Raw genomic sequence first — 24,617 nt, forward strand, 5'->3', positions numbered from 1 at the left:
ATTTCTTTCTCCTTTTATTCTCCCATCTACTCCTCCCCCTGCCACATCTGGCTGCCCCTGCAGGCTCCCCAGCAAATGCTCTGGGGAACAGAGGATAAAGAACACACTTTTCCCCTTTTTAATTGGAGATCAAAAGTTGGAAGAAGAACTCACCCCTCAAGGGCAGGAAGAAGGGGGTATTGTTGAGATGGAGGCCCTCAGAGGAGGGGATGGGAAAGGAGAAAGGAGTGTAGGGCAGGTTCCTATACAGCTTGTCAGGGTTTGTAAGAATTTTACACACATCATCCCACTTAATCCACAGGCCAACCCTGTAAGATTAGTTAACTATTACTGGCATTATGTTTCAGATTAGAAAACGGAGACTCACAGAGGCAAATGATTTTACCAAGGTCACACAGCTGGTAGAAGTGGCACTGTACCCCAGGCTGTCTGATGCCAAGGGCTTTGCCACCAGGCTCCTAGCCTTGGCTTTCCCATTGGTAAAGTGGGTGCAGGCCCTGGGCTTTGTGTGATGGAATCAAGTGCTCCTATAGATGAAAGGTACAGTGGGCGCTTAGCGGCAGGATTGCTCTGTAATTCAGCCAGCATCAGCTGAGCCAAATGCCCTGCGCGGCAATCCAGTGGCTAATTGAGAAAGAATTAGGCAGTGTGCCCCAAAAGTGAAGAAACAGCTGCTAGTTGGCTTTTTAGAGGCGCCAACACATAGCCAGTGTATGTACCCCCTCCCCAACTGATTTCCCAGCAAAGCTAACAGCGCCCACACTCCAGGGCCCATGGCATTGGACTCCCTCCTGCCCTGCTCATCCATGGCAACTCCAAACACTGCCCTAAAAGCTCTTATATCTCCTGAGGGAAGGTGGCTGAGGGCACACAGGCTTTTGCAGGGTAATGACCACCATCTCTTACATCTAGGATTCCCCCAAACAGCTGGCACATAGCAGGCTCACACAGTTCACATTTGACCCAGACAAAAGAGGACAGCAGACTCTCCCCCAGGGACTTTCATGTATGTTTTCTCATTAATGCACCCTAGATCTGCTCTGTCTCTAACTGAGGGAGTAACTCTGGGCAGGCCATGACACCTCCCTGGACATCAATTTTCTCAGATGTTGATTGAGTGGGCTAGACTGTCCAGAGTTAACTGCCCAGCTGTCTATGACAGCTAGAGAGGGAGGAACATGTAGCCCAAGTCACGCACAGTGGCAGGAAGAGGTTCCAATTTTCCTGCCTCCAGGCTAGGGCATGTCCCCCACACCTCAGTCCTCAGTCTTCTGGAGGGTGAGCATGCCGGCACAGCTGGGCTGGCTCTGCCATTTCTCCTGCTTCAGGCTGAGCCCAAGAAAGCAGCCACACTTCTGGGTCTTGTGCCCACAGGAAAAAAGAGTGGAGCTTGGGTCTCAGCCTCCCCATTACTTTTCCCTGCACCACCACAAATGCCATTAGCCCAGGCCTCCTGGGATAAGTTTTCCCAAATGGTTTTCCCCAGTACATTGCTTCCCAGATCACAGCTTGACTCAGCATTTTCTCCTCTGCTGCTTCGGATTCTTGAAAACCCCTCACGTCAGGAGTGATGTCCTGGGGTATATGTGGGAGGGGGTGGAGAATAAGGGGGGTTGGTTATGGAGGGCAAGGTGGAGCAAGTGGGGGGTAAGAGAAACTGTGACCATCCCCCTGACACCATGAGCTCTACCCCAACCTCAGTGGCTCATACTTGGTGACCTGGGGGTCCTTCTCTCCCCATCGACCCTCTCCGAGGCCTGTACCAGGTGGCCATGGCAGCCAGCTCCCTCATGGATGCTGAGGGACCCCAGCTGGCAGAAACGGCCACACTTAGAGAGCCCAGCCAGTTGTTTGCTCAAGTGGGGCCCACTCAGCCCACTGTGTGGGGACTGGCAGGACTCCACAGGAAATGATAGGAGGGTTTGGGTGTATTCTGACCTTAACTGAATTCCAGGATGATGATGTGTGAATAATATGGCTTTTTGAGAGTCAACAGCTTGGGTGCTTCTTATAGTAAGGCTAGAGTGCTCAATGGGCCATCTCCCCATTAATCATTTAGCTAGTTTGATCAATTGGCAAACAGTCCCAGCATTACTCTGCAGTATTACTCTTCCTTCTGTCAGCAGCCACCCTTACACAGATGTCAAAACTGCCATCAAGTCAGCCCCAGCCCCACCCCCATGCCTTCTATTCCCCGGGCTTCATATTTTAATTCCTTGAGCTTCTTGCAGTTCCCATTGCTGTCCAGAATTTTCATTATTTTGGTGGTCTCTGCCCGCAGGGAGATCCCAGGTTCCTACTCCCTGGGCCATTCTGAACTCCCAGAGGGCACATTCTGACCACCTGAAGGAGGAAGAAATTCATTCTCAGTGATATTCCAGAGAAAGTGCCAGGGAGGGGCATGTGGGTAAACAAGCCCGGGGCCAGACCCCAGCATCCCAGGACTGCTGGCTCTTCCCTCTGTGTGCTCCCTCCACTCCAGGACTCCAGGCTTTCATCACCAGGCAGGACAGAGTTTGACCAAGACCTCAAAACTCACAGTGTCTCCAGATTGTGCAGCCCCTCGAAGCTGTGGGTCCCCAGATGCTGGATGCGGTTGTTATGCAAATGCCTGCACGGGAAGGAAAGACGCATCAGAATGGGTGCCCACGGCACTGGGGCCACGGGATGGAAGAGCACATGGTGGCATGAATGGGAAAGTGTAGGCAGAAGCATGGACAGAATGACCCTAATGGTCCATCCGTTTGTTTCCAGGAACAAACTGACTGGCCAAGACTGACTTCTGAAGCCACAATCTCCAAGGCTGGATTGACCACAGGCTACCCCATATTGATTTCCTATTAAAGGAAAAAGGGAGAGGAGAGCCTCAGGCCAAGGCTAAAGCAAGTTCCCCCTAAGCTCTAGAAGACAGGTCTGATGTCAGAGGGGCTCAAGTCTGAGGCTTCTTCTATGGCTGGGCTCCCCAGGACCCAGTCTGCCTGACTCAGTGGCCAGACGTACTTATGGGAGCCAACAGCAAACCACTGCAGTCAACATATAATTAAAGGTGAAGCTTTCTGTTACAACTGGAGAGAGCTACAGACACACTCAGAGAACAGGCAGATTGGTGAGGCCAGAGGAATCAAGGCAGGCTTTATAGAGGTGGTGATCCAGAGCAGGGCCTTGAAGGACAGGTGAACTGAACAAGCAGAAGGAAGAGCATTCCAGGCAAAGGGGGACCCGAAGTGATGCAGCTTGAACAACTGGACAGAGCTATCCAAGCATAAGCCGGAAAAAAACAACATTACATGGAAATTATGAAAACATACAACAGGGAAACAGAAAGCAAGAAGAAAGAGGATGCAAAAGACAGGCAAAGTTTCAAGCCTAGAAGAAAAGATGACTAATGAACCAGGAACACAAGGAAATTTATCACAGTAGCCTTCTGCTACAAAACAATCCAATAAAACAATATTTCAAAGATGAATGTTCTTAAGTGAAAGGAAAAATGACACAGTAGATTGAGGAAATAAGTTGAGGACCAACACTACATCACTTGAAAAAAATGAGTCAATAAATTTAAAACAAGGGACAGTGCAGACACTGCTAAAAATTGAATTGGTGTCGGAGAGAAAACCTGAGATAATCATGGTGACTATGGTTGAATGAGACAAAAATGTTAAAACAAAAACTAAATGCTGAAGACATAAAGGTGATTTAACACAAACATAATTGATGTTTCTGGAGCAGAGAATCCAAAAATGAGACTGAAGATGTATTCAAAGACATAACACAAAAGAAATCTCTAAGATGATGAAAGAATGGAAGCTGCAGCTCAAAAGCATACATTGTTCCAGGATAATTAGATGCTGACTATTCCATACTGTGACATATCCTAGTTAAACTATTAAATTCAAGAATTTAAAAACATCTTCAGGCAGAAGAAGGAAATCACTGACAAGGGGAAGAAAATCAGGCTGGCCTCCAAGATGTTGTTCAAATATAAAGGCAATGGGCAGGCCTCACCCAACATAGATGGGTAAGGACAGGACTCCTGCGAGCCTGGGGATTTAAAGCTTCTGTCTGTCTTCCCCATCCTTACCCACCTGCTCCATGAGGTTCCGTTTCAGGAGACAGACTCCTGTCCCCAGGGAGCTTCTGATCCAAAGGGGAAAACACTGCCTTCTGGGAGTGATCTCCCCTTACTGAGGAGTTTTAATTTTTCCCATTTCCTTCACACCTATAAACCAATTGTCATCAAACTCTATCATTCTTCTTACCTGCTGTTGAACTCCTGTCTCCATTTTCCACCCCCTTCTGCCTCCCCCAGTATCTCAGGTCCAGACCATCTCAGCTAAACATCCAGCTCCAGGCCTCCAATTCCCTCGCCTAAACCACTCATTCAACCCTGGTGTCTTGGGCACCCCAAATGGTCCAGTCTGGGAGAGGTGTTGAGGTATATAGTCCAGATAAAGAGACAAGATTACACACGACACCACTGCTGTCCAACTACGTGCTACCTAAGGGTCCTGTTGGTGCCAGAGCAGTGGTGAGGGAGATTCCACATGTGGCAGAGCAGCCCGATGATGAAAGCTCAGGGTTGGGGTTGAAGAGAAGCCCCTTCTCCTCCACCCTGCTTGCCTGCTCACACCTCCAGCCAGGCCCCTGTACAACCCTTGATTTTAACCAAATATCTTTTTTGCTTCCCATCATATCCAGTCTTCCTTACCTTCCTCTTGGGCCTTCCTACAGCTCATCCTGTAGTCCCTGGACAGCATTCCCCAGCCTCCTGTCCACTTCACAGGTCACCTTCTGCTAGAAGCCTCTCTCCTCCATCCCATGAGTTGGAGGCAGGTGAAGGATGAAGGGGTAATGTTTCTAACCTCTCCCCATGCAAAGGGACCAGTTTTTCTCTATCAGCTTTGCTCCCGCACCAGTAGGTTTTCTTTCCTTAGTCCCTTGTCCCTCCTTGTCCTCAGTGGGCCTTCCCCTCAATCTCTCCTAGATCTATAACAGGCCTGACTTATAGGCCAATTCCTTGGCTCCCACCCAAACCTTGGAGTCACCCATGACTCCCCTTCTTCTTGGTCTTCTACCCTCTGAAAATCTCTCAATCAGGTCAATTCTTCCTTCAAAACAGCCCTCACAGTCATGCCTTCCCTTCCATCCCTTCTGCCACCTCCTTAAACTACTGGACTTTGATACCAAGAACCTCTGAACTGACCTTCCTGTCTCCAGTCTGCCTCGGTTCCAATCCAGCCTTCAAATTAATCTTCCTAAAATACTCCCTTTTAACCCTTGCCTGAAAACCTTCAAGCTTCCCTCCCACACGGGCAGAGAGAAGCCAAGCTCTCTGTTCTGACCTTGAAAGTCCCGACATGCACCTTTCCAGCTTCTTCTCCTGAGCTCTGCATGGGGACCCTCTGCTCCAGCCACACTGGCCTGGTCACTGGCAGCCAAAGACGCTTACTCTCCCCTCCATGTCTTTATTGCTATCTGCTTGGAATGTCCCCATTCTCTTCATTTCATCATCTTTCCAGGCCCAGGTCCCACCCCACCTCCCCCAGGAAGCCTCCTTCCCCTCCACCTCAGCCTTCCCACCATATCTATGCTGCTATGAGTCTGAATTTATCATCTGGCTGTGTTAGCATAAGTTTCACTACATCATTTGTTATTTTTTTCCCATATTTATTCTGCTCTTTCAATTGGACTGAAAGCCCCTCAAGGGCAGTGGCTATATCTCACAGATTTTTGAGTTTTCAGCACACCACATGGGGGCTCAATAAATGCCTGCTCCTTCTTATCCACCTGGGGCCAACCATGAAGTTCTTATTTCTCCAGTAATCTTATCCCTCACAGAGGCCTGACCCCACCCTCTCACAATGTCACGGGGATGTCACCAAAGTTAGAACCAATCACCTTGTTCTGTTTACCCTCTCTAAATACCCCCCCACCCCGCCCCGTGACTCCCAGAAGAAGGGAGGGTATGGCACCCTGACAGAAGAATATAGTCCACAAGGATATTGACCTTGGTTCTCCAGCTTCCCAGGACAGAGAATTAGACAAACAAATTGGTGCCTGCCTTTTCATCTCTCAAATGGAACTAGGTATCATCCATTCCCTGGTTTAGAAAATCATGCCAGATCTTCAAAAGCGGGGGGCGTGGGGGCAATGTTACCATCCAGTAGAGTCACTAACATGCATGTTCCTAAGCCATGTTCCTGCAGCAATTAGTGTGTAACCCAAAGCAATTATACATGACCTCCAAGCCCTTTTAGTAATTACCCTATGAACTTACCAATCATTCATAGCAATTAGCTGGGAGCTAATTTGCCCTCTAAAGTTCCCACTGGGGAGGCAGAGTTAACCCCAGTCCCCAATTCCTGCCAGGGATGCTATCTCCCAGGTAATTACAGTGATGGGGCTTTGCTGTCTAATTATAAGTGATGACTTTTCTCTGCTTCTTAAGGCCTGGGAAATGAGATGAATTTATCCCATCCCTGTGCCAAAGCATATGACTGCATCATCTAATTGTCAAATATGGTAGAAATTACTTAAGAAATTATTGATTTATATTCCAATTATCAAGGTATAGTTATTATATGTGCATGGCAAGAAAATAATGGCTTAATTCCTATTTTCTGATTATAGTACCCTGGCCCTTTAGTGACTCTCAGAGCACTTTTCAAGCTCTCATGTCATTCGACCTCACGATAACCCTATGGGATCAACAGGGAATGGTCAACCTCATGCTTTTCCAAAGGGAGGCCAGAAGGTTTAGCAACATGCAAAGAAGAGCAAAGCTAGCCAGGCTCCAATCCAACTCAAGTAAACATGCAGCCCCCAGCCCCCAGCAGGACCCCACTGGGGATGGGGAACAGAGCAGCACTCACAGCACCACAAGGCTGGTGAGATTCTGGAACGCGTAGTCGGGGATGTGGCTGATGCGGTTGAGGGCCAGGGTCATGGCCTGCAGGGCAGGGAGGTTGTTGAGGGCCCTGACAGGGATCTCCGTGAGTGCATTGTCGTCCAGCCAGAGGTGGCGGAGGGAGGACAGCCCCTCAAAGCTCCTCTCCGGGACCAGGGAGATGAGGTTGGCATCTAGGCGCCTGGTGGAAGAGAGGATGGAGAGGGGTCAATCCAGGGCAAGATGCAGACCAAGCTTTGGGGCTAGACTGGGCCAGCCAGGCCCTCAACAGGGCCTTTGAGGTTCCCTGGGACTAAAGTTGTGACTTGGCCACCATGTATCCTGTATCCCGCCTCTTCGAGTTCCCATATTTGGCTCCATTCCAACCCATAGTTCTTTTTTTGTTGTTGTTGGGAGACAGAGTCTCGCTCTGTTGCCCAGGCTGGAGTGCAGTGGCACAATCTTGGCTCACTGCAACCTCCACCTCCCACCAACCCATAGTTCTTGATCCTTCTTGATCCTCTACACCATATGTTTCTATGAATGACCCCACCTCTTCCTCTCAGACCCAAGGCTGAACCCATAGCCTGTTTGTGGATAGCCAGTATTTCCCTTCACATCCATACTCCCGGGCTTCCAAATCTATGCCATATTACCCTTGCTCTCTGAGCGTGACCTCGACCTTGCTAACTGTTCTATGATAGTCCAAGACCATATAATGGAGATGTTCTCAGCATTGGCAGAGGGAAATGTCCTCCCTCTGAACCGAACCAAAGAAAAATGCCTCCCCAAAAGGGTAAGCCCTTCCCTGTCACCCATCCCTAGCACCACCTGTTCCTTGTCCCTTCAAGGGCCCAGGGGACAAGGGGCTCCTGCTAAAGTCCTGGGGCTTCTTGCTCAGTTGATGACCTCTGGGAGGCCCCTGCATGCCACAGTTGAAGTTCTTGATTAGCTGCCTCTCAGAACAGGTGAACAGATGGTGGGTGATCCTGCTTGTGCATAACCAGAGATTCTAGGGTGATATGAGGATTACTTATGGGAGCCCTAGAAGATCTTAGCAGCCCAGCAAAACAAGGAGATTTTTCAACCTTAGCTTTTTACACATGTGCCCAGGCCATGACAGCCTTTATCAACATGCTACTGTCTCTGAGCCCCAGGTTGGGACTTGGGCTGAACCCCTATTGCCCTAAGCAGATGGTCTCACAGAGACCAGACAAACTGACCTGTACCATGAATCTATTGCTGGACTTTCCTATCTTGAAGCGAGGCTTAGCCCTGAGCCATGGTCCTCTCACATAGCCATATGGCATTTAAGCCATGGAAACCCCAGCCTTATCCACAAAGGCCCTACAGCTCCATAATCCTGAACCCAAAGGAGAAGTGATATGATCAGTAGGGTGGGATGGGGTGATATTCTTTCATCCCAACAGCACAAGCCCCCTTGTAGAAGGTCCAGCAGTGCTTCTGTCTTTTCCCTGAGCATCTCATCAGTGCTCTCTCTGTGAAGACCTCAAGCACCACTGGGAAACACTCCCTAGCTCACCAGCAAGGGGGCCATGGGTGGATAGGCCAACACTGCAGTCTTGGGTGTGAAAGCACATTCACCAGGACACTCTTCAAAAGCTGTAGTTAGGAAAGACTTCCCACCCACATCAAACTTGACATGATGGGACCAAAAGCCCTTCAGTGAGTGCCCTCTGCTGGCAAGGCCTGTCACCTTGGACATGGTTCTCCAGTGGTGGCCGTCACACCCTTGATGGTCTGTGGCTGAACCACCCTGGGGAGCTTCGTGTTAATGTGGACTCCCATGGACCATCAGCCCCAGCATCACCTGGAAGCTTGTTAGAAATGCAGAATCTTAGGCCCCACCCCAGACTTACTAAATCAGAACCTGGATTTTAACCTGACTCCCAGGTGATTCATTGATTCATCAGCACGTTAATGTTTTTAAAGCACTGAGCTAGGTTTTCCAGATCTGATGCTCCAATTTAACGACCTTGGATTGCTGGAGAAGAGAGGAAGACTGAATGAGGTTGTAGAAAGCCATTTCCTGCTGTGGTTAGTGCTCAGCTGGTCCTGAGAGCCCTCGTTCTTAGATTTGATCATAAATTACTCCAAGAGATGAGGGCTCTACCTCAACCTCCTGCATATATGACCAGAGCAGGCACTACATTCAGCTGTGAACTCGCAGCACCCAGCGCAATGCCTAGTTTGCAGATGGCACTCAATGTTTTTAAATAAATGGGCAATAAATAAATGAGTGAATACATGCCCTCTGAATCCTCTGCTTCCAAGCCTCAAACTGATGGCCTGACCAAGCACACCAGTAAGCTAGAGGAGACCTGGACAGCCCCCCTTACCAGGGATGGTCGAGGATCCTGGCTGTCCTGCTTTGACACCCCATTCTATTGTGGTGAGGGCTCTCACCTCCCGCTTTCCCCCGTCTGCAGATGCCCACCTAGCAGATGCCTAGACTCTCCTCCTAACCCTGGGAAGGGCCTTTCCATGGGAGCAGCATCTTAGTCCCAGATTTTCCAGAGACCACAGACAGATACCTAAGCCCTGAGTCCTGCTTAGGACCACACGGAAGAAGTCACATTTGAGATGGCCTTCTTAAGGTAGGATAGGATTTCAACAAGGAGAGATGGAAAGGGGTGTCATGAATGAGGGCCTTGAGGGAAGAGAATGCAGGTCCAGTGTGGATGGGGGAAGGGAACAGAGATTTTGGATATCCTTAAGAGGTCAAATTGATGACCGGGCACAGTAGCTCACGCCTGTAATCCCAGCATTTTGGGAGGCTGAGGTGGGCGGATCACCTGATGTCGGAGTTCGAGACCAGCCTGACCAACATAGAGAAACCCCGTCTCTACTAAAAATACAAAATTAGCCGGGCATGGTTGCACACGCCTGTAATCCCAGCTACTCGGGAGGCTGAGGCAGGAGAATTGCTTGAACCTGGGAGGCGGAGGGTGCGGTGAGCCGAGATCACACCATTGCACTCCAGCCTGGGCGACAAGAGCGAAACTCCATCTCAAAAAACAAACAAACAAACAAACAAACAGGTCACATTGATAAGGCCCAGCAACCCACTGGATGTGGGGCCAGGGAGGGGCCTGACACATCTCGCAGATCTGGGCCTTGCTCTCTGCTACTGCCTTCCTAATGGGTAAATTAACAGACCCAGGAAGCCTGACTCCCTAAGAGGGGCAGTACCTCCTTCTCTGAAGCTCAGGGCAGAGAACATCCCTACAGTGACAACCATGACACCAATAATAATCACTGTCTCCATTTATTGAGTCCTTGTCATATGCCAGGTATACAATACCAGGTACCGTGTCCTGTATCTTCTCAAAAATGCCATTGAGGTAGCTCTGATTAGCCCCATTTTACAGAGAGATTAAGCCCCCCAAGGCCCCACAACTAGTAAGCTGCAGGGCTTAAATCTGAACCCAAGTTGTCTAACGTCAAAACTCATGTGCCTCACCATTGTGTTGTGTTGGCACTGAGGTGCATGATGGGAGGTTAAGAACCTGCTCACCTGTTCACCTAGGTGTCCTGCCCAGGTGGGACACCAGGGCAGAGATTGTGGCTGAGCTGAGAAGATGGCCATGTACCATAAGGAGGTGCTAGGAGGCAGGCAGGAAGTGGGTCAGGGCAGGGCAAGGGGAAAACTTATTCTGTGAGCTCAGGGGGCACTTGGAAGTGGCCTTTGCTATGCATGTGCGTATGTGTGAGTACACACGTTTGCTGGCCACATGCATGTGCACGCTCACACATGTAACCTACAGTCCTGGTTAGTCCATCTCCTGCATTTTGTGTAACCCATAGGCAGGAGAGCTTGGGAAGGGCCCTTTTGCCAGGCTGGGCCAAGCATGGCACTGGCTTAAAACAGGGCCTTACTTTCTCAGCCTCTTAGGGAAGGGCTGGATGGGCTAAGCCTCCAGGCCTCTTTCCGCTCTGTCAGAGAGAAACTATCTTCTGTCCTGGCTCATGATATCCTAAGTGGCATGGTAGAGCAGCTGAGGGCTGGAGAGGGGAGGTGTTTGCTGCCCTGCTCCTGGTACTTGGGAACTGGGACACACCAAAGGAGAAAAGGAAGAAAACTGGCAAATGAAGAAGGTGGAATGAGCACATGGAAGAAATCGGCCAGGACTGTGTTTGTGTTTGGGATGAGCAGAGAGACGGGGCGTTTACACTCAGGCCAGGTGGGCTTGGGGGTGGGGCATGGACCCAGGGTAGCACTGCCAGATATAGCAAATAAAACAACATGCTACCCATTTAAATTTGAATTTCAGATAAATAATAATTTTAGCATAAATATGTCCTGTGTAATATTTGGGACAATGCCCAGTTAAATCTGAATTTCAGATAAGCAAGTATAAGTTTGAATAAGTCCCATGCAACATTTGTATTTTATCTGGCAGCTCTGACCCAGGGGGCTCCTGTGATGTGGAAGGTGTGGGCTTTGCCATCACACAGATGTAGCCACAGATACCCTCCTTTAACCTTTTGTGTTGCTTTCCTCAGCTGTATGGTTTGATGACTTGCCCACTCCAGAGACAGTGAGGACAAACACCCCCTTAGAGGGAGACTCCACGAAGCACAGAGGGGAGTGGAGGAGGCAGCAGGAGACAGGCGCAGTATTGGCTTCTATTAAACTTTCTCCTCTCTCCCCTCTCTCTTTTTTTTTTTTTTTTTTTTTGAGACAGAGTTTCACTCTTATTGCCCAGGCTGGAGTGCCATGGTGCAATCCCAGCTCACTGAAACCTCTGCCTCCCGGGTTCAAGCGATTCTTCTCCCTCAGCCTCTGGAGTAGCTGGGATTGCAGGCACCTGCCACCAAGCCCGGCTAATTTTTTGTATTTTCGTAGAGACAGGGTTTCACCATGTTGGCCAGGCTGGTCTCGAACTCCTGACCTCAGGTGATCCACCCGCCTCAGCCTCCCAAAGTGCTGGGATTACAGGTGTGAGCCACCGCGCCCAGCCTCCCCTGTATTTTCTTGTTGGACACCTGCTCCCTGCCCCCAGGAACCTCTGACTCTTGGGAACACCTAAGGGTCGACACCTGGCTATAGAGCAACCCCTCTTACTATCTCCCCACCCAGCTCCCGGTAGGATAAGGTGCTCTCTGGAGAATTCCCCCACCCTTTCAAGTCAGGGTTCAGGCTCCCCTGGGATCTCTAGTCCTCTAGGGTAGGGGGGTCCTAGGCTCCCCTGCCATCTGGCAGCCAGGAAAGGGGTATTGGATTGCTGAAGGAGTCTCTGAGCCGCCAGCAGAATCCTCCACTTGGGACTAAAAGACCTTTTTAAGCAGCTCCCCGTAGAGGGTGGGAGAGCCAATCCTGATGGACTCTGGCTTGGCAGGCTGAAGAGAGCAATTATACCAATTAAGCTCTGGAACAGAATCAACAACCCCCAGCAGCGCCTCTCGTTCTCCCACGTGGACCTGGCCCCTCAAGTGATTTCTGATTATAATTCTTACCTGCAGTAATGGGGCAGATTAGCAGGGACCTCACAGGCCAGTTCGGGCTTGCTTAGGCTCTGGGGAAACAGCTTAACCTGTCGAGGGCCAAACTGCTTCTCATACTCCCCCAGCTAAGGGCTGAGGCTGAAGCAGGGAGGGAAGGAAGGGGACCCTTCCCTCCAAGTCCCAAGGGGCATGTGGTGTGAAAGTTGCCAGGTCATAGGACATCCCAGGGAGATGGGGACATAGGGTCCTGGTCTGAATTGACTGAAATGAGATGAGGACCTAACAGGGAGCAAGCGTAGCAGAAGAGCTTTAGGTTAGACACCAAGAAGTGACCCACTGACAGCGACCCAGGACAATAGCGTACACTAAGAATCACACTGTGTCAGAGCCTGAAGGAGCCTTCCAGCCTCACTCGTCTCATATGAGGAGCCTGAAGCCCAGAGATATAAAGAGAAATGCCCAAAGGCAGTGGTAGGGCTGGGACTCAAACTCAGAGCTTCGCAGGGTGTGGTGGCTCACGCCTGTAATCCCAGCACTTTTGGAGGCTGAGGTGGGCAGATCACCTGAGTTCGGGAGTTCAAGACCATCCTGACCAACATGGGGAAACCCCATCTCTACTAAAAATACAAAATTAGACGGGCGTGGTGGCACACGCCTATAATCCCAGCTACTTGGGAGGCTACGGTAGGAGAATCACTTGAACCCTGGTTGCGGAGGTTGCAGTGAGCCGAGATCGCGCCATTGCACTCCAGCCTGGGCAACGAGAGCAAAACTCTGTCTCAAAAAAAAAACAAAAGCAAAAACAAAAACAAAACAAAACAACTCAGAGCTTCTTTTCACTCTACCAGTCTGGTTCCCCAAAAGCGAAGGAATGACAGAGAGACTCACAGTTCTTTGTGTAAGATATGGATATGCAAGAAGCATATCTCTATTTGGAAACCAGGGGCCCTTACAGCCCACAGAGGACTAAATCAATCTAGTGGACCCTTTCTGGGATTTATTTCTCTAATCCATCTTATATCCTACCAGATCTTAGTCAAATACAAGATAAAGGGGACAGATTCAGGGGTCTGAGTGGGCCTCTAGCTGACCCATGGATGTCATCAAATATTCATTTAAAAGCAATCACTCGTGCAAAGCTCCATGCTCAGGGCTTTGCCATAGTACCCGCTCCCTGAGTGCAGGCTGACTTTAAATTCAAAGGTCAGTGTGCCCTAAGGGAGACAAGGAAAGCAAGGGAAAGAGGGCAGGTGTCCTCCTCTTCTGTTCCATTCAGGTCAGCCACGACTTGGGTCCCCTCCCTAGCTCTGAGCCACATTACATGAGAAGACATGGCAATGGTAGGACAGAGGGCTTTAGGAGCAGAGAGAGACTGAAACCCAGAATTCATGAGGAAAGGTGGGCCTGAATGAAGTAGGCTCCACAGGGCTGGGGCACATCCAGAGAGGAATTCCACTTCTCATCCAAGAAGAGGAAGATGATGCCTCCAGAGTCTCTTCCATGACATGGTCTCATCCTAAGAAAGTATCTCCAGCCAGTCCTAGTACCTGAAGTATCCCTTTCCCTCCCCAGCCTATCAGGGTTTTGCAGAGTAGGAAAGGAGGGCAAAGGTTCTGTTTCAGATGCTGAAAGCTCAGAGAAGGGGAGCCCCTAGCCAGCTTTCTTCCAGTGACTTACAAACTCAGGTTGCTGAATTTAGTGGGCTTCTCTGCCCAAACTCCCACACCAGCCTGGTTGCCTCCCTCTCTCCTTGAAGCTGCCCATCACTAAGACCCTCCTGAATAGGAGTGGCTACATAATGAGGATGAAAAGCCTGTGTTCTAAAATTACTAAGAATCTCAGCTGGGCACAGTGGCTCATGTCTATAATCCCAGCACTTTGGGAGGCTCAGGCGGGAGGATTGCTTGAGCTCAGGAGTTTGTGACCAGCCTGGACAAAATAGCAAGACACCCTCTCTAGAAAAAAATTTAAAAGTTAGCCAGGCATGGTGGCACGCTCCAGTAGTCCCAGCTACTCAGGAGGCTGCGGCAGGAGGATCTTTTGATCCCAGAAGTCGAGGCTGCAGTGAGCTGTGTTCACACCACTTCACTCCAGCCTGGGCAACAAAGTGAGACCCTATTTCCAAAACAAACAAACAAAAAACTTCAAGATGGCAATAGAACACTAAACCAGGTGCAGGCCCCTTCTGCTATCAGGGCCCTGGCAACCACACAGGTCGCAGGCCCATGAGGTCGGCTCTGCTCCCAAACTAAAAAATCCTCAAAAGCTGTGGGCTAGGCCTTCTCCTGTTCTCATTTCCTAACTCTGCGTTTGAGAGGAAGAAAGAGGCTAGGAGGTGAGATACCTTGAGGACAAAGACAGTTCATTTGACACAGGATTACTGATTGTTTGCTCCTGGCCGACCCCAGGGCTGGTTTTCATCTCTGAATCCCCCACCCCTACTTGGCTACATAGCTGACTTTCAGTTGAACACAGGAAGGGAGAGAATAGAGAAAAGATGTGGGTGGGGAGGGGGACATCTCAGTCTCTGGTTGGAGTACAGAATGGAGGGTGGAAGGGGGAGGATATTAAAAGTTAAAAAAAAAAAAAAGCAGCCACTATGGAAATGGTTATTCTGTGGGGAAAATATTCCACGTGGGAGCCGTTGATTGCCTGGAGGGACCAACGGCCCTGACCGAGAGCCTGCCTGGGAAGGCAAGGATTCCAGCAGGGAGCAGGCTGGCACCTGCCGAGCAGTGAGGAGATGCCCTTGGGCCTTCCATAGGCGGCAGGGCCCAGCCTCCCACACCAGCACCAGCCGCCAGTGCCAGGTGCCAGCTTCTGCACGGAGGGCCACGGGGCTCCAATGGGGTTGTGGGGTCCCCTGCCCATGGCATGTCCTGGCCCTGCTTGGCAGGAGGGCTTGCTCGACTGGGGAACACACAGAATCTGTACCCACAGACTCCACCAACTCAGGCACGGATGCTCATGAGCCTCTGCCTTCCCGCGGACTGACACCCCTCCCAGCCTCTCTCCTGGAGAACACAGCCTGCATTCTGTGAAGGCCCTTTATGGTCTCATGAGGGCTTCCATAAAGCCCTACTGCCCCCACATCCCTCCCTCACTACCTATCAGACTGCCTGAAATGCCTCTCATTACAGATGGTATCATTCCCTTTGTCTTCAATTCAATAGGATTGGATTAAATATAATAAACATTCATTGAGTGCCTACTATTATGCCAGCCTTGTGCTTAGTTCTAGGGTTCAAACTTGAATAACACATAGTCTCTTTCCAGAGAAGCTCTTAGACTATATACTTTGCTGTTTGATAAAAAAATATAAAAACCTTAGCTTTTATATTGAGAAGGAGCTAATTGCCAGGTGTGCTCAGCATTTACATATATTATCATATTTAATCTTCATGCTAGCCCTGTGGAGTAGGAACCTTATGCTTCCCATCTTGCATGCAGAAAAGGAGGCTCAGAGGAATGAAGCCATTGGTCTGACTCCAAAGCTACCACTCAATTCAGGCTTATTGATAAGGCTTCTCCTTATCAAGATTTGAACATCAGAGCTTGTCCTGAAAGGCCTGTCCCATTTAATGAAAAGAAACCTTCTCAGTTAAAGAGTACACTCCTAGCCGAGGCCCTTAGGGGGCTGAAAACTGGGGCTGTAGCCAAAGGGACTAAACAGCATGTCTGCACTAGAAGTAGTCACCAAGCCCAGAATCCATATGACTGGACTCCAGACCCAGTTACAGGAAGCTCCCCTTCAAGCAGGTGCCAGGCATTGACCTACATATAATCTGGGAAGCTAAGGACTCCCCAGATCCATCATCCCTCCATCTTGGGTGTTGTATGCCTCTGGTATCCTCTAAGACAACACTGTTCAATAGAGCTTTCTGCAGAGACATATTCATTATCCGCCCTGTGGCTATTGAGCTCTTGAAGTGTGGCCAGCATGACTGAGGAACCGCATTTTAAATTGTATTTTGTTTTAACTGACACATGCCATACTGGATGGCACAGTTCTAAGAAATTAGCCAGGCGTTCCACACAAGACATGAAGGATACAGAGATGAATGAATTTGGTTCCTGCCCTCAAGGAACTCATAGTCTAGCAACGAAGATTAACAAATAACCAATTGTGATTGTGTGTGTGTGTGTGCGCGCGCGCGCGTTAGAGAGAGAGGAAAAGAGAGGCTGTGTCTGAAAATGGTGTGCACCAAGAGTTGAGGGAACGAATTAAAGGGTGTGGAACCTTCAGCCACGGAGGTAGGACAAACTTCCTAGAAGGAGTAAAGAGGGGACATTCATGTGAGTCTTGAGGAATAACTGAATTTTCACCAAGTGGATGAGGGTAATGAGTATTTCTGGCAAAGAAGGGTGTGTGCAGAGGTACTGACCAAAGAACAACATGGGAGAGGAGAACAACTCATCTGTGCTGAGCAGAGGGTCCTGGGTGACGCAGGGAGTGAGGGCTTGGGTCAGATGCAAAAGGTAGTAGGGAAAAGAACGTGCGGGTCCTTGGGGGCTTTATGGATCTGAACTTTAAATTGTAGGCATTGGGAAGTCTGGGTTGAGAAAGACCACTCTGGTGGGGTGGGGGTGGGGATGTGAAGGCTGGCAAAGGTCTTGTTCCTGCTGATACACAGGGCGCTATGACTTCAGACAAGTCCTTTTCCTCTCTCCAGGATCAGTGTCTTCACCTGCTCAAGGAGGGGTTCGCTTCAAGAGTCCCTGTGGCTCTGTCCGTCCGAGAGCCTATACATTCTTTGGACAAATTCTTCTGTGCTATGTCCCTGTGTCCCCAGGCAGGGCAACTTACAAGCACATGGTGTTGTGCAGAGGCACAGAGTAGCCAACCCCCACTCCCCCACCTCCAGGCATCTCAAGATGACCAAATTCTACCATTTGGATAATATTCTTTTTTTAGAGTGTAGAAGCTGCCTGTTATTGTTTTTTTTTTTAATCTGGAAAGTATTATTAGGTAGCCTTTTAGTGGAGAACAGCTTTTTGAGAGAAGCTTCTAAAAATGAGACACAGACTTGGAACACAGGGAGCTTTGGACCAGAGAGATGAGGAGCTGGGAAAGATGGTCGATAGAGGTGGGAGATAGTAAAAGGCCAACTTCAGAGCTTTGAACAACTTTACCCAAGTGCCCACTTTGGTCACTTTTCTCCCCCATTACATGGGAAGACCCCTGAAGACGCAGGCTATGTCCCCTCTTTCCCTGAAACTTGCCCACCATGGATATTCAGTCTGTGTTTTTTATGGATCCAGTTATGGGCACTTTCAGCATTGTTCAGATGATTGCTTGATGGGGAGATCACAGCAGTGGAAGTGACAGCTAACAGGGACCCCACTTAACCAGGGAGGAAAGGGGACTCTGAGGGACCGAGTGATTTGTCCAAGGTCACAGAGTAAAGAGATGGCAAAGCCAGAGAAGGCATTGGTTTTGAGTCCAGTGTTCTTTGAGTTCAGTGTTCACCTCTCTCCTGCCCTTGTCCTCTTGGGAGAAGAAGAAGGAATCAGTGTTCACCGATTCCTGCCCACCCCCACATACAGTGCAATGGGGGGCCCCCAGAGACACTTCCCAGGTCACTGGTTGAGGAACTATGAAGACCCTGGTCTCTGAGAACCATTCCTTGGCAGCATCCAACACTTGGGGCTCATCCCTTGCATCCCAGCAGTGCCTCTCCCCATCTGGAACCCATCACCAGGCCCTCACAGAGCACACAAGCCCTGAAGAGCCCAAAAGTGACAACTCTGGGGAGTCGGAGCCTGAGTACTCCTGGTGGGACAGTCCCATGGTGACAGAGAGCATGGGGAGCAGAGGAGGTCAACTGAGCCACCAGAAGCTGGAGTGAGAACTCCACTTCCCTGCAGAGGTGGGGTGGGGGTGATGGTGCATGGAGCCTTGAATTAACCTTCCCATACCCACTTATAATTGAGGAGAGAGGGGAGGTGGGAGCTAGAGCAGCACTTTTCTCTCTCTCCTCACCCAGGGGAAAAGCTTGTTGGAGGAAAGTGATTTCATCAGCTCTGATTTATGCCATCTAATAAGATCCTTCCCCTCACTGTCAGCCTCTCAATAGATCAAAGGTGGGATATTAAAACAAAGGCAATTCCAACTGGTTCTCCTGGCTATGCTAATGCCTCAACTCTCCTTTCCTTCCACCTGTCAGGAGCATTGATGGGTGTGCAAGAACCCCTGGGGTGGGGGGGGGGCGGGCAGAGAAAGTGCTTCCTTTGTATACATCAAAGGATGATACCTGAGCATTCCTCCAAGCTATTCCTTGTATTTTATTCAGCAGCAATATATAAAAATAATTACCCACCCTCCAGGAGGGAGACAGGGAAGTGCCTCTGTGTGTAGCCTTTAGGAGCTTCCCCCAAAGACACAGACCTACAGATCTGGGCAGAAGGCCAGCTTTGTGGGTGATAATCCCGGAATCCTGGGGTGGGAACTACAAAAAGTCATCTCATCCATCCCCCAGCCTCCAGCCATTGAATTGCAGACATCAGGCTGGTTTCTGGGGACCTTCGTGGGCTGTCTGAGATGTGCTTGGGAGCTGGGTCCTGTGGTTGCTTGAGGCCTGGCTGCCTGCCCTGGCAAAGGGTGGCTGTGGTTGGTAGAGGAAGAGGCCGACGGAGATCTTCCCGACTTGCTTCTCCAGAAAGGGGGCAGTGATGTCAGAGGCTTAGGGAATAGAAGTGATATCCCAGAGTTTTAAAGACACTTAAAAGCTGTCCTAGCAGACTTTATAGTAATAGGCACCAGGGAAAACTCAGGCACATATTAACACTTCTAAAAGTACCATAGGAGAAGGGAGAGAAGAAATGGGAAAAGTCCATATCAACCCTGGCTTCCCACAGGGTTCCAGTCCTTCCCACAATCTATTTTCTCCCTCATTCCCAAGAGCTCCCAGGCTCTCTGTGACCAGTATGAGAACTGGAGAGGTTATAACTGTGTAGTTTCAACCCTCCCCTCCCCAGCCTCCCTATTTCCTGGCCCCACATCCCTCCATCCATCAATTTCTCCATTCATCCATCCGTCCATCCACTCACACAGACTACACAATCATCCCCACTGTTGGAATCTTGTTTTTCTCTTGCTCAGAATTATCTATGGCTTCTAGTCAACCCCAAACTCTTTGGCTTGGGCTTCAAGATCCCTTCCCTGAAATGACTGTCTTACCAGCATAATTTCTCAGGAGATCTCCCCCAGTTCTCTATTTCATATGCAAATGTGCCTCTTGCCTTACCTCTTTGTCCCACAGTACATAGTTTATTCATCTTTGGATCTTTGTATAGGTTGATGCCCCTCTTTGAAAGATGTTTCTCCATCCTCTCTTCAAAGCTCTGCTTAAAACTCCTTTTCTAGAGCCTCCTGACCTAACCTCACATGGTGCTGTTCCCTCCTATACTCAGCATCTTCCAAGTCCTTACTGATTGGTCCACAAGTACCCACCACACCCACACCCCCGTGCAGAAGCCATAATCCCTCTCCTCTAGCCTAGGGAGGAAATGAAGGAACAAATCAAACACACTCAAGTTGTTTCCAGTTAAAATGGAGGAAAACTTAGCTACCTTCTCACTAAAACACCTATGAAGATATATAGAGAAAAAACAAACAAACAAAAAGATGTATGCTGGCCGGGCGCGGTGGTTCATGTCTGTAATCCCAGCATTTTGGGAGGCTGAGGCAGGAGGATCACCTGAGGTCAGGAGTTCGAGACCAGCCTGGCCAACATGGTGAAACCCCCGTCTCTACTAAAAATACAAAATTTAGCTGGGCATTGGGGTATGCGCCTGTAGTCCCAGCTACTCAGGAGGCTGAGGCAGGAGAATTGCTTGAACCCGGGAGGCGGAGGTTGCAGTGCGCCAAGATCGTACAACTGCACTCCAGCCTGGGCAACAGAGTGAGACCCTGTCTCAGAAAAGAAAAAAAGATGATCATAACTCTGAAAATAATTTATTGAGGGTGTAGTAGAAGTTATTTGACACCCTCAGTAAGGTACAAGAAATCATGACCTTTGGCCGGGCGCGGTGGCTTACGCCTGTAATCCCAGCACTTTGGGAGGCCGAGGCGGGTGGATCATGAGGTCAGGAGATCGAGACCATCCTGGCTAACACAGTGAAACCCCATCTCTACTAAAAATACAAAAATTAGCCAGGCGTGGTGGCGGGCGCCTGTAGTCCCAGCTACTCGGGAGGCTGAGGCAGGAGAATGGCATGAACCCGGGAGGTGGAGCTTGCGGTGAGCCGAGATTGCACCACTGCACTCCAGCCTGGGTGACAGAGCGAGACTCTGTCTCAAAAAAAAAAAAAAAAAAAAAAAAAAGAAATCATGACCTCTCTGAAACAGGAACAAAAATCCATGAAAAGAAAAAAAGCTAAGACAGAAGAACAACAGCATAAAATAAAATAAAATAAAATAAAAGGCAAGTTTCAAAGACAAATTGAAGTGTAAATGGAACTAGGTGAGATATGGGAAGACTGCAGGGGAAGTAAATTAAAAAAGCAAAATTCAAATTTGCATTGTAGGTGATAATGAGTAGACCTGGCCCAGCAAAAAACTGAATTAGCAATGGGGAGAACAAACATGAGACACTCTCCTTGAAGTCAGAATAAAAGGACAAAGGGGCAAAGATTATGGAAATAAATATGAGATAGATAGAAACGAGAACTGAATTTGAATTTGAGAATCATAGGTATTCCAGAGGATTAAACCCAGAGTGAATGGAGCAGAAGCACATGATAGCTGTAACTGAAAGAAAACATTACATATGGAACCAAAAAAAGAGCCCGCATTGCCAAGTCAATCCTAAGCCAAAAGAACAAAGCTGGAGGCATCACGCTACCTGACTTCAAACTATACTACAAGGCTACAGTAACCAAAACAGCATGGTACTGGTACCAAAACAGAGATATAGATCAATGGAACAGAACAGAGCCCTCAGAAATAACACCACATATCTACAACTATCTGATCTTTGACAAACCTGAGAAAAACAAGCAATGGGGAAAGGATTCCCTATTTAATAAATGATGCTGGGAAAACTGGCTAGCCATATGTAGAAAGCTGAAACTGGATCCCTTCCTTACACTTTATACAAAAATTAATTCAAGATGGATTAAAGACTTAAATGTTAGACCTAAAACCATAAAAACCCTAGAAGAAAACCTAGGCATTACCATTAAGGACATAGGCATGGGCAAGGACTTCATGTCTAAAACACCAAAAGCAATGGCAACAAAAGCCAAAATTGACAAATGGGATCTAATTAAACTAAAGAGCTTCTGCACAGCAAAAGAAACTACCATCAGAGTGAACAGGCAACCTACAGAATGGGAGAAAATTTTCGCAACCTACTCATCTGACAAAGGGCTAATATCCAGAATTTACAATGAACTCAAACAAATTTACAAGAAAAAAACAAACAACCCCATCAAAAAGTAGGCAAAGGATATGAACAGACACTTCTCAAAAGAAGACATTTATGCAGCCAAAAGACACATGAAAAAATGCTCATCATCACTGGCCATCAGAGAAATGCAAATCAAAACCACAATGAGAATACCATCTCACACCAGTTAGAATGGCAATCATTAAAAAGTCAGGAAACAACAGGTGCTGGAGAGGATGTGGAGAAAGAGGAATACTTTTACACTGTTGGTGGGACTGTAAACTAGTTCAACCATTGTGGAAGTCAGTGTGGTGATTCCTCAGGGATCTAGAACTAGAAATACCATTTGACCCAGCCATCCCGTTACTGGGTATATACCCAAAGGACTATAAATCATGCTGTTATAAAGACACATGCACACGTATGTTTATTGCGGCACTATTCACAATAGCACAGACTTGGAACCAACCCAAATGTCCAACAATGATAGACTGGATTAAGAAAATGTGGCACATACACGCCATGGAATACTATGCAGCCATAAAAAATGATGAGTTCATGTCCTTTGTAGGGACATGGATGAAATTGGAAATCATCATTCTCAGTAAACTATCACAAGGACAAAAAACCAAACACCACATGTTCTTACTCATAGATGGGAATTGAACAATGAGAACACATGGACACAGGAAGGGGAACATCACACTCTGGTGACTGTTGTGGGGTGGGGGGAGGGGGGAGGGATAGCATTAGGAGATATACCTAATGCTAAATGACAAGTCAATGGGTGTAGCACACCAGCATGGCACATGTATACATATGTAACTAAGCTGCACATTGTGCACATGTACCCTAAAACTTAAAGTATAATAATAATAATAAAAAGAAAACATTAGAGCTGAAAGAATAGTGTAGATTTAAGATGTTTATTGTATCCCAAGCAAACTAAGTGGAAAGAATACCTCAACACATTCTGGCAAACATTTCAGTTGTAAGGATAAAGAAAAAAAATCTTGTAAGCATTCATAAAGAAAAAAGATGCTCTCCTTGAAAGAATAAAATGATAAGGCTGACCTCAGAATTTCCTGGCACACTGCATGTCAGGGGGAAATGGAGCTTTATCTACAGGATTCTGAGAAAAATAGATTGTGATCCAATAATTTTATATTGGCCACAAAAAAATATATTAGCTAGTTGGCCACAAAAAAATATTCTCAACTATATAAAAGATCAGAAATACAGTTGCCATCTGTTGTTCTTGGGGGAAAAATTACTTGAAAATATACTACAGGCAATCAAGAGAGATAATTTTTAAATGAAGAACTCAAGAATGGGGAATTTGGCAGAGCACGGTGGCTCATTCCCAACACTTTGGGAAGCCAAGACAGGCGGATGTCAGGAGTTCGAGACCAGCCCGGCCAACATGGTGAAACCCTTTCTCTACTAAAAATACAAAAATTAGCTGGGCATGGAGACGCATGCCTGTAGTCCTAGCTACTTGGGAGGCTGAGTGAGGAAAATCGCCTGAGCCCGGGAGGCAGAGGCTGCAGGGAGCCAAGATTGTGCCACTGCACTACAGCCTGGGCGATAGAGCGAGACTCTGTCTGAAAAAATAAAATAGTCCAGGAGCGGTGGCTCACACCTGTAATCCTAACACTTTGGTAGGCTGAGATGGGCGGATCACCTGAGGTTAGGAGTTCGAAATCAGTCTGGCCAACATGACAAAACCCCATCTCTACTAAAAATACAAAAATTAGCTGGGCGTGGTGACACATGCTTGTAATTCCAGCTACTCGGGGGGCTGAGGCAGGAGAATCACTTGAACCCAGGAGGCTGAGGCCGAAATCAAGACATTACACTCCAGCCGGGACGACAGAGTGAGACTCCGTCTCAGAAAACCATAATAATAATAAAATAAAATGAGATAATGGGGAATTCTTCTTGGCTTTTACTTCCAGGCAGGATTGGAGTAGCAGTTGTTTTTGCCTCAAACAAGTGAAAAGCAACAGGTTTGAGGCATTGGACAACAGGCAGCGCAGGACCATGATTGCTGAGAGCTGGGAGGCACATTCTGTGAGCCTTATGATTGGCCAGGCTTTTGCCTGGAGAGGGTGTCCAGGCTGCAGGACAAAGAGAGGGAACTCAGGCAGAACTTGTGTTCACTCTAAGTTGAGGAGATAGCGTGCAGAGTTCAGGGAAGCCAGGGTAGCTAAAATTTGAGGGATAGAGTACCTAAAAGAGAGAGGCAGGGAAAGGGGGAAAGAGAGATGGGAGGAAGGAGGAGGAGAAGGCAAGAAGGAGAACAATGGAAACATCAATTAAGCCTTTAAAAAGTATAAAACATGATAGACATGAGACAAAGCATCATTTACATCTTTCCAGGATACAACTCATTTTCTTAAAATAATTTAATATATTAGCACAGATGGAAAAGATTTTGATGAAATGGATAGTTTTCAGGAAAAGATAATGCCCAAAACTATCTAAGAAGTAGAAAATCAAAGAGATCAAACACTAAAGAAGAGATTAGAAATGTTATCAAAGAATTTGCTCTTCAAACACAGGTTCTGGGGCCAGGAAATTTGTCAGTAAATTTTTCCAAACTTTCAAGTAAAAAATAATTTTCATGCTCTATAAATTGTTCCAGGGATAGAAAAAACTGGAATGATACTCAATTCATTCTTGGAACTCAGTTTAAACCAATAACAAAAGCGATCAAAGAGAGCACAGAAAACAAGCTATAGCCCATTCTCATTTATGAATATTTTATTAGGATGTACATATTGTAATTACAATACTGGCAATAAAACACAGTAAGAATAGTCTACCACCATCAAGATGGGATTATCCAAAGAATACTGTGATGTTAA

General features: G+C 48.0%; 1 protein-coding gene across 11 annotated transcripts in view; it reads right to left on the minus strand.

Annotated features, from left to right (window-relative positions):
- The window catches only part of LGR6 (leucine rich repeat containing G protein-coupled receptor 6), a 127,629-nt gene that overhangs the window by 36,257 nt on the left and 66,755 nt on the right, over positions 1 to 24,617 (minus strand). For 7 of the 11 annotated variants that reach the window (XM_016935790.4, XM_054657666.2, XM_054657670.2 and 4 more), the window contains 2 exons: positions 6,873 to 7,088; positions 2,540 to 2,611 (listed from right to left, as the gene is read on the minus strand). The exons of 3 other annotated variants lie outside the window; for them this stretch is intronic. In XM_016935790.4, coding sequence (XP_016791279.3) covers positions 2,540 to 2,611; positions 6,873 to 7,088 — 288 coding nt within the window. The remainder of the gene's footprint in view (positions 1 to 2,539; positions 2,612 to 6,872; positions 7,089 to 24,617) is intronic. One more of the 11 variants, XM_063793654.1, reaches the window with a different exon arrangement.

This window comes from Pan troglodytes, chromosome 1 (genome assembly GCF_028858775.2).
Source record: "Pan troglodytes isolate AG18354 chromosome 1, NHGRI_mPanTro3-v2.0_pri, whole genome shotgun sequence".
NCBI lineage: Eukaryota > Metazoa > Chordata > Mammalia > Primates > Hominidae > Pan > Pan troglodytes.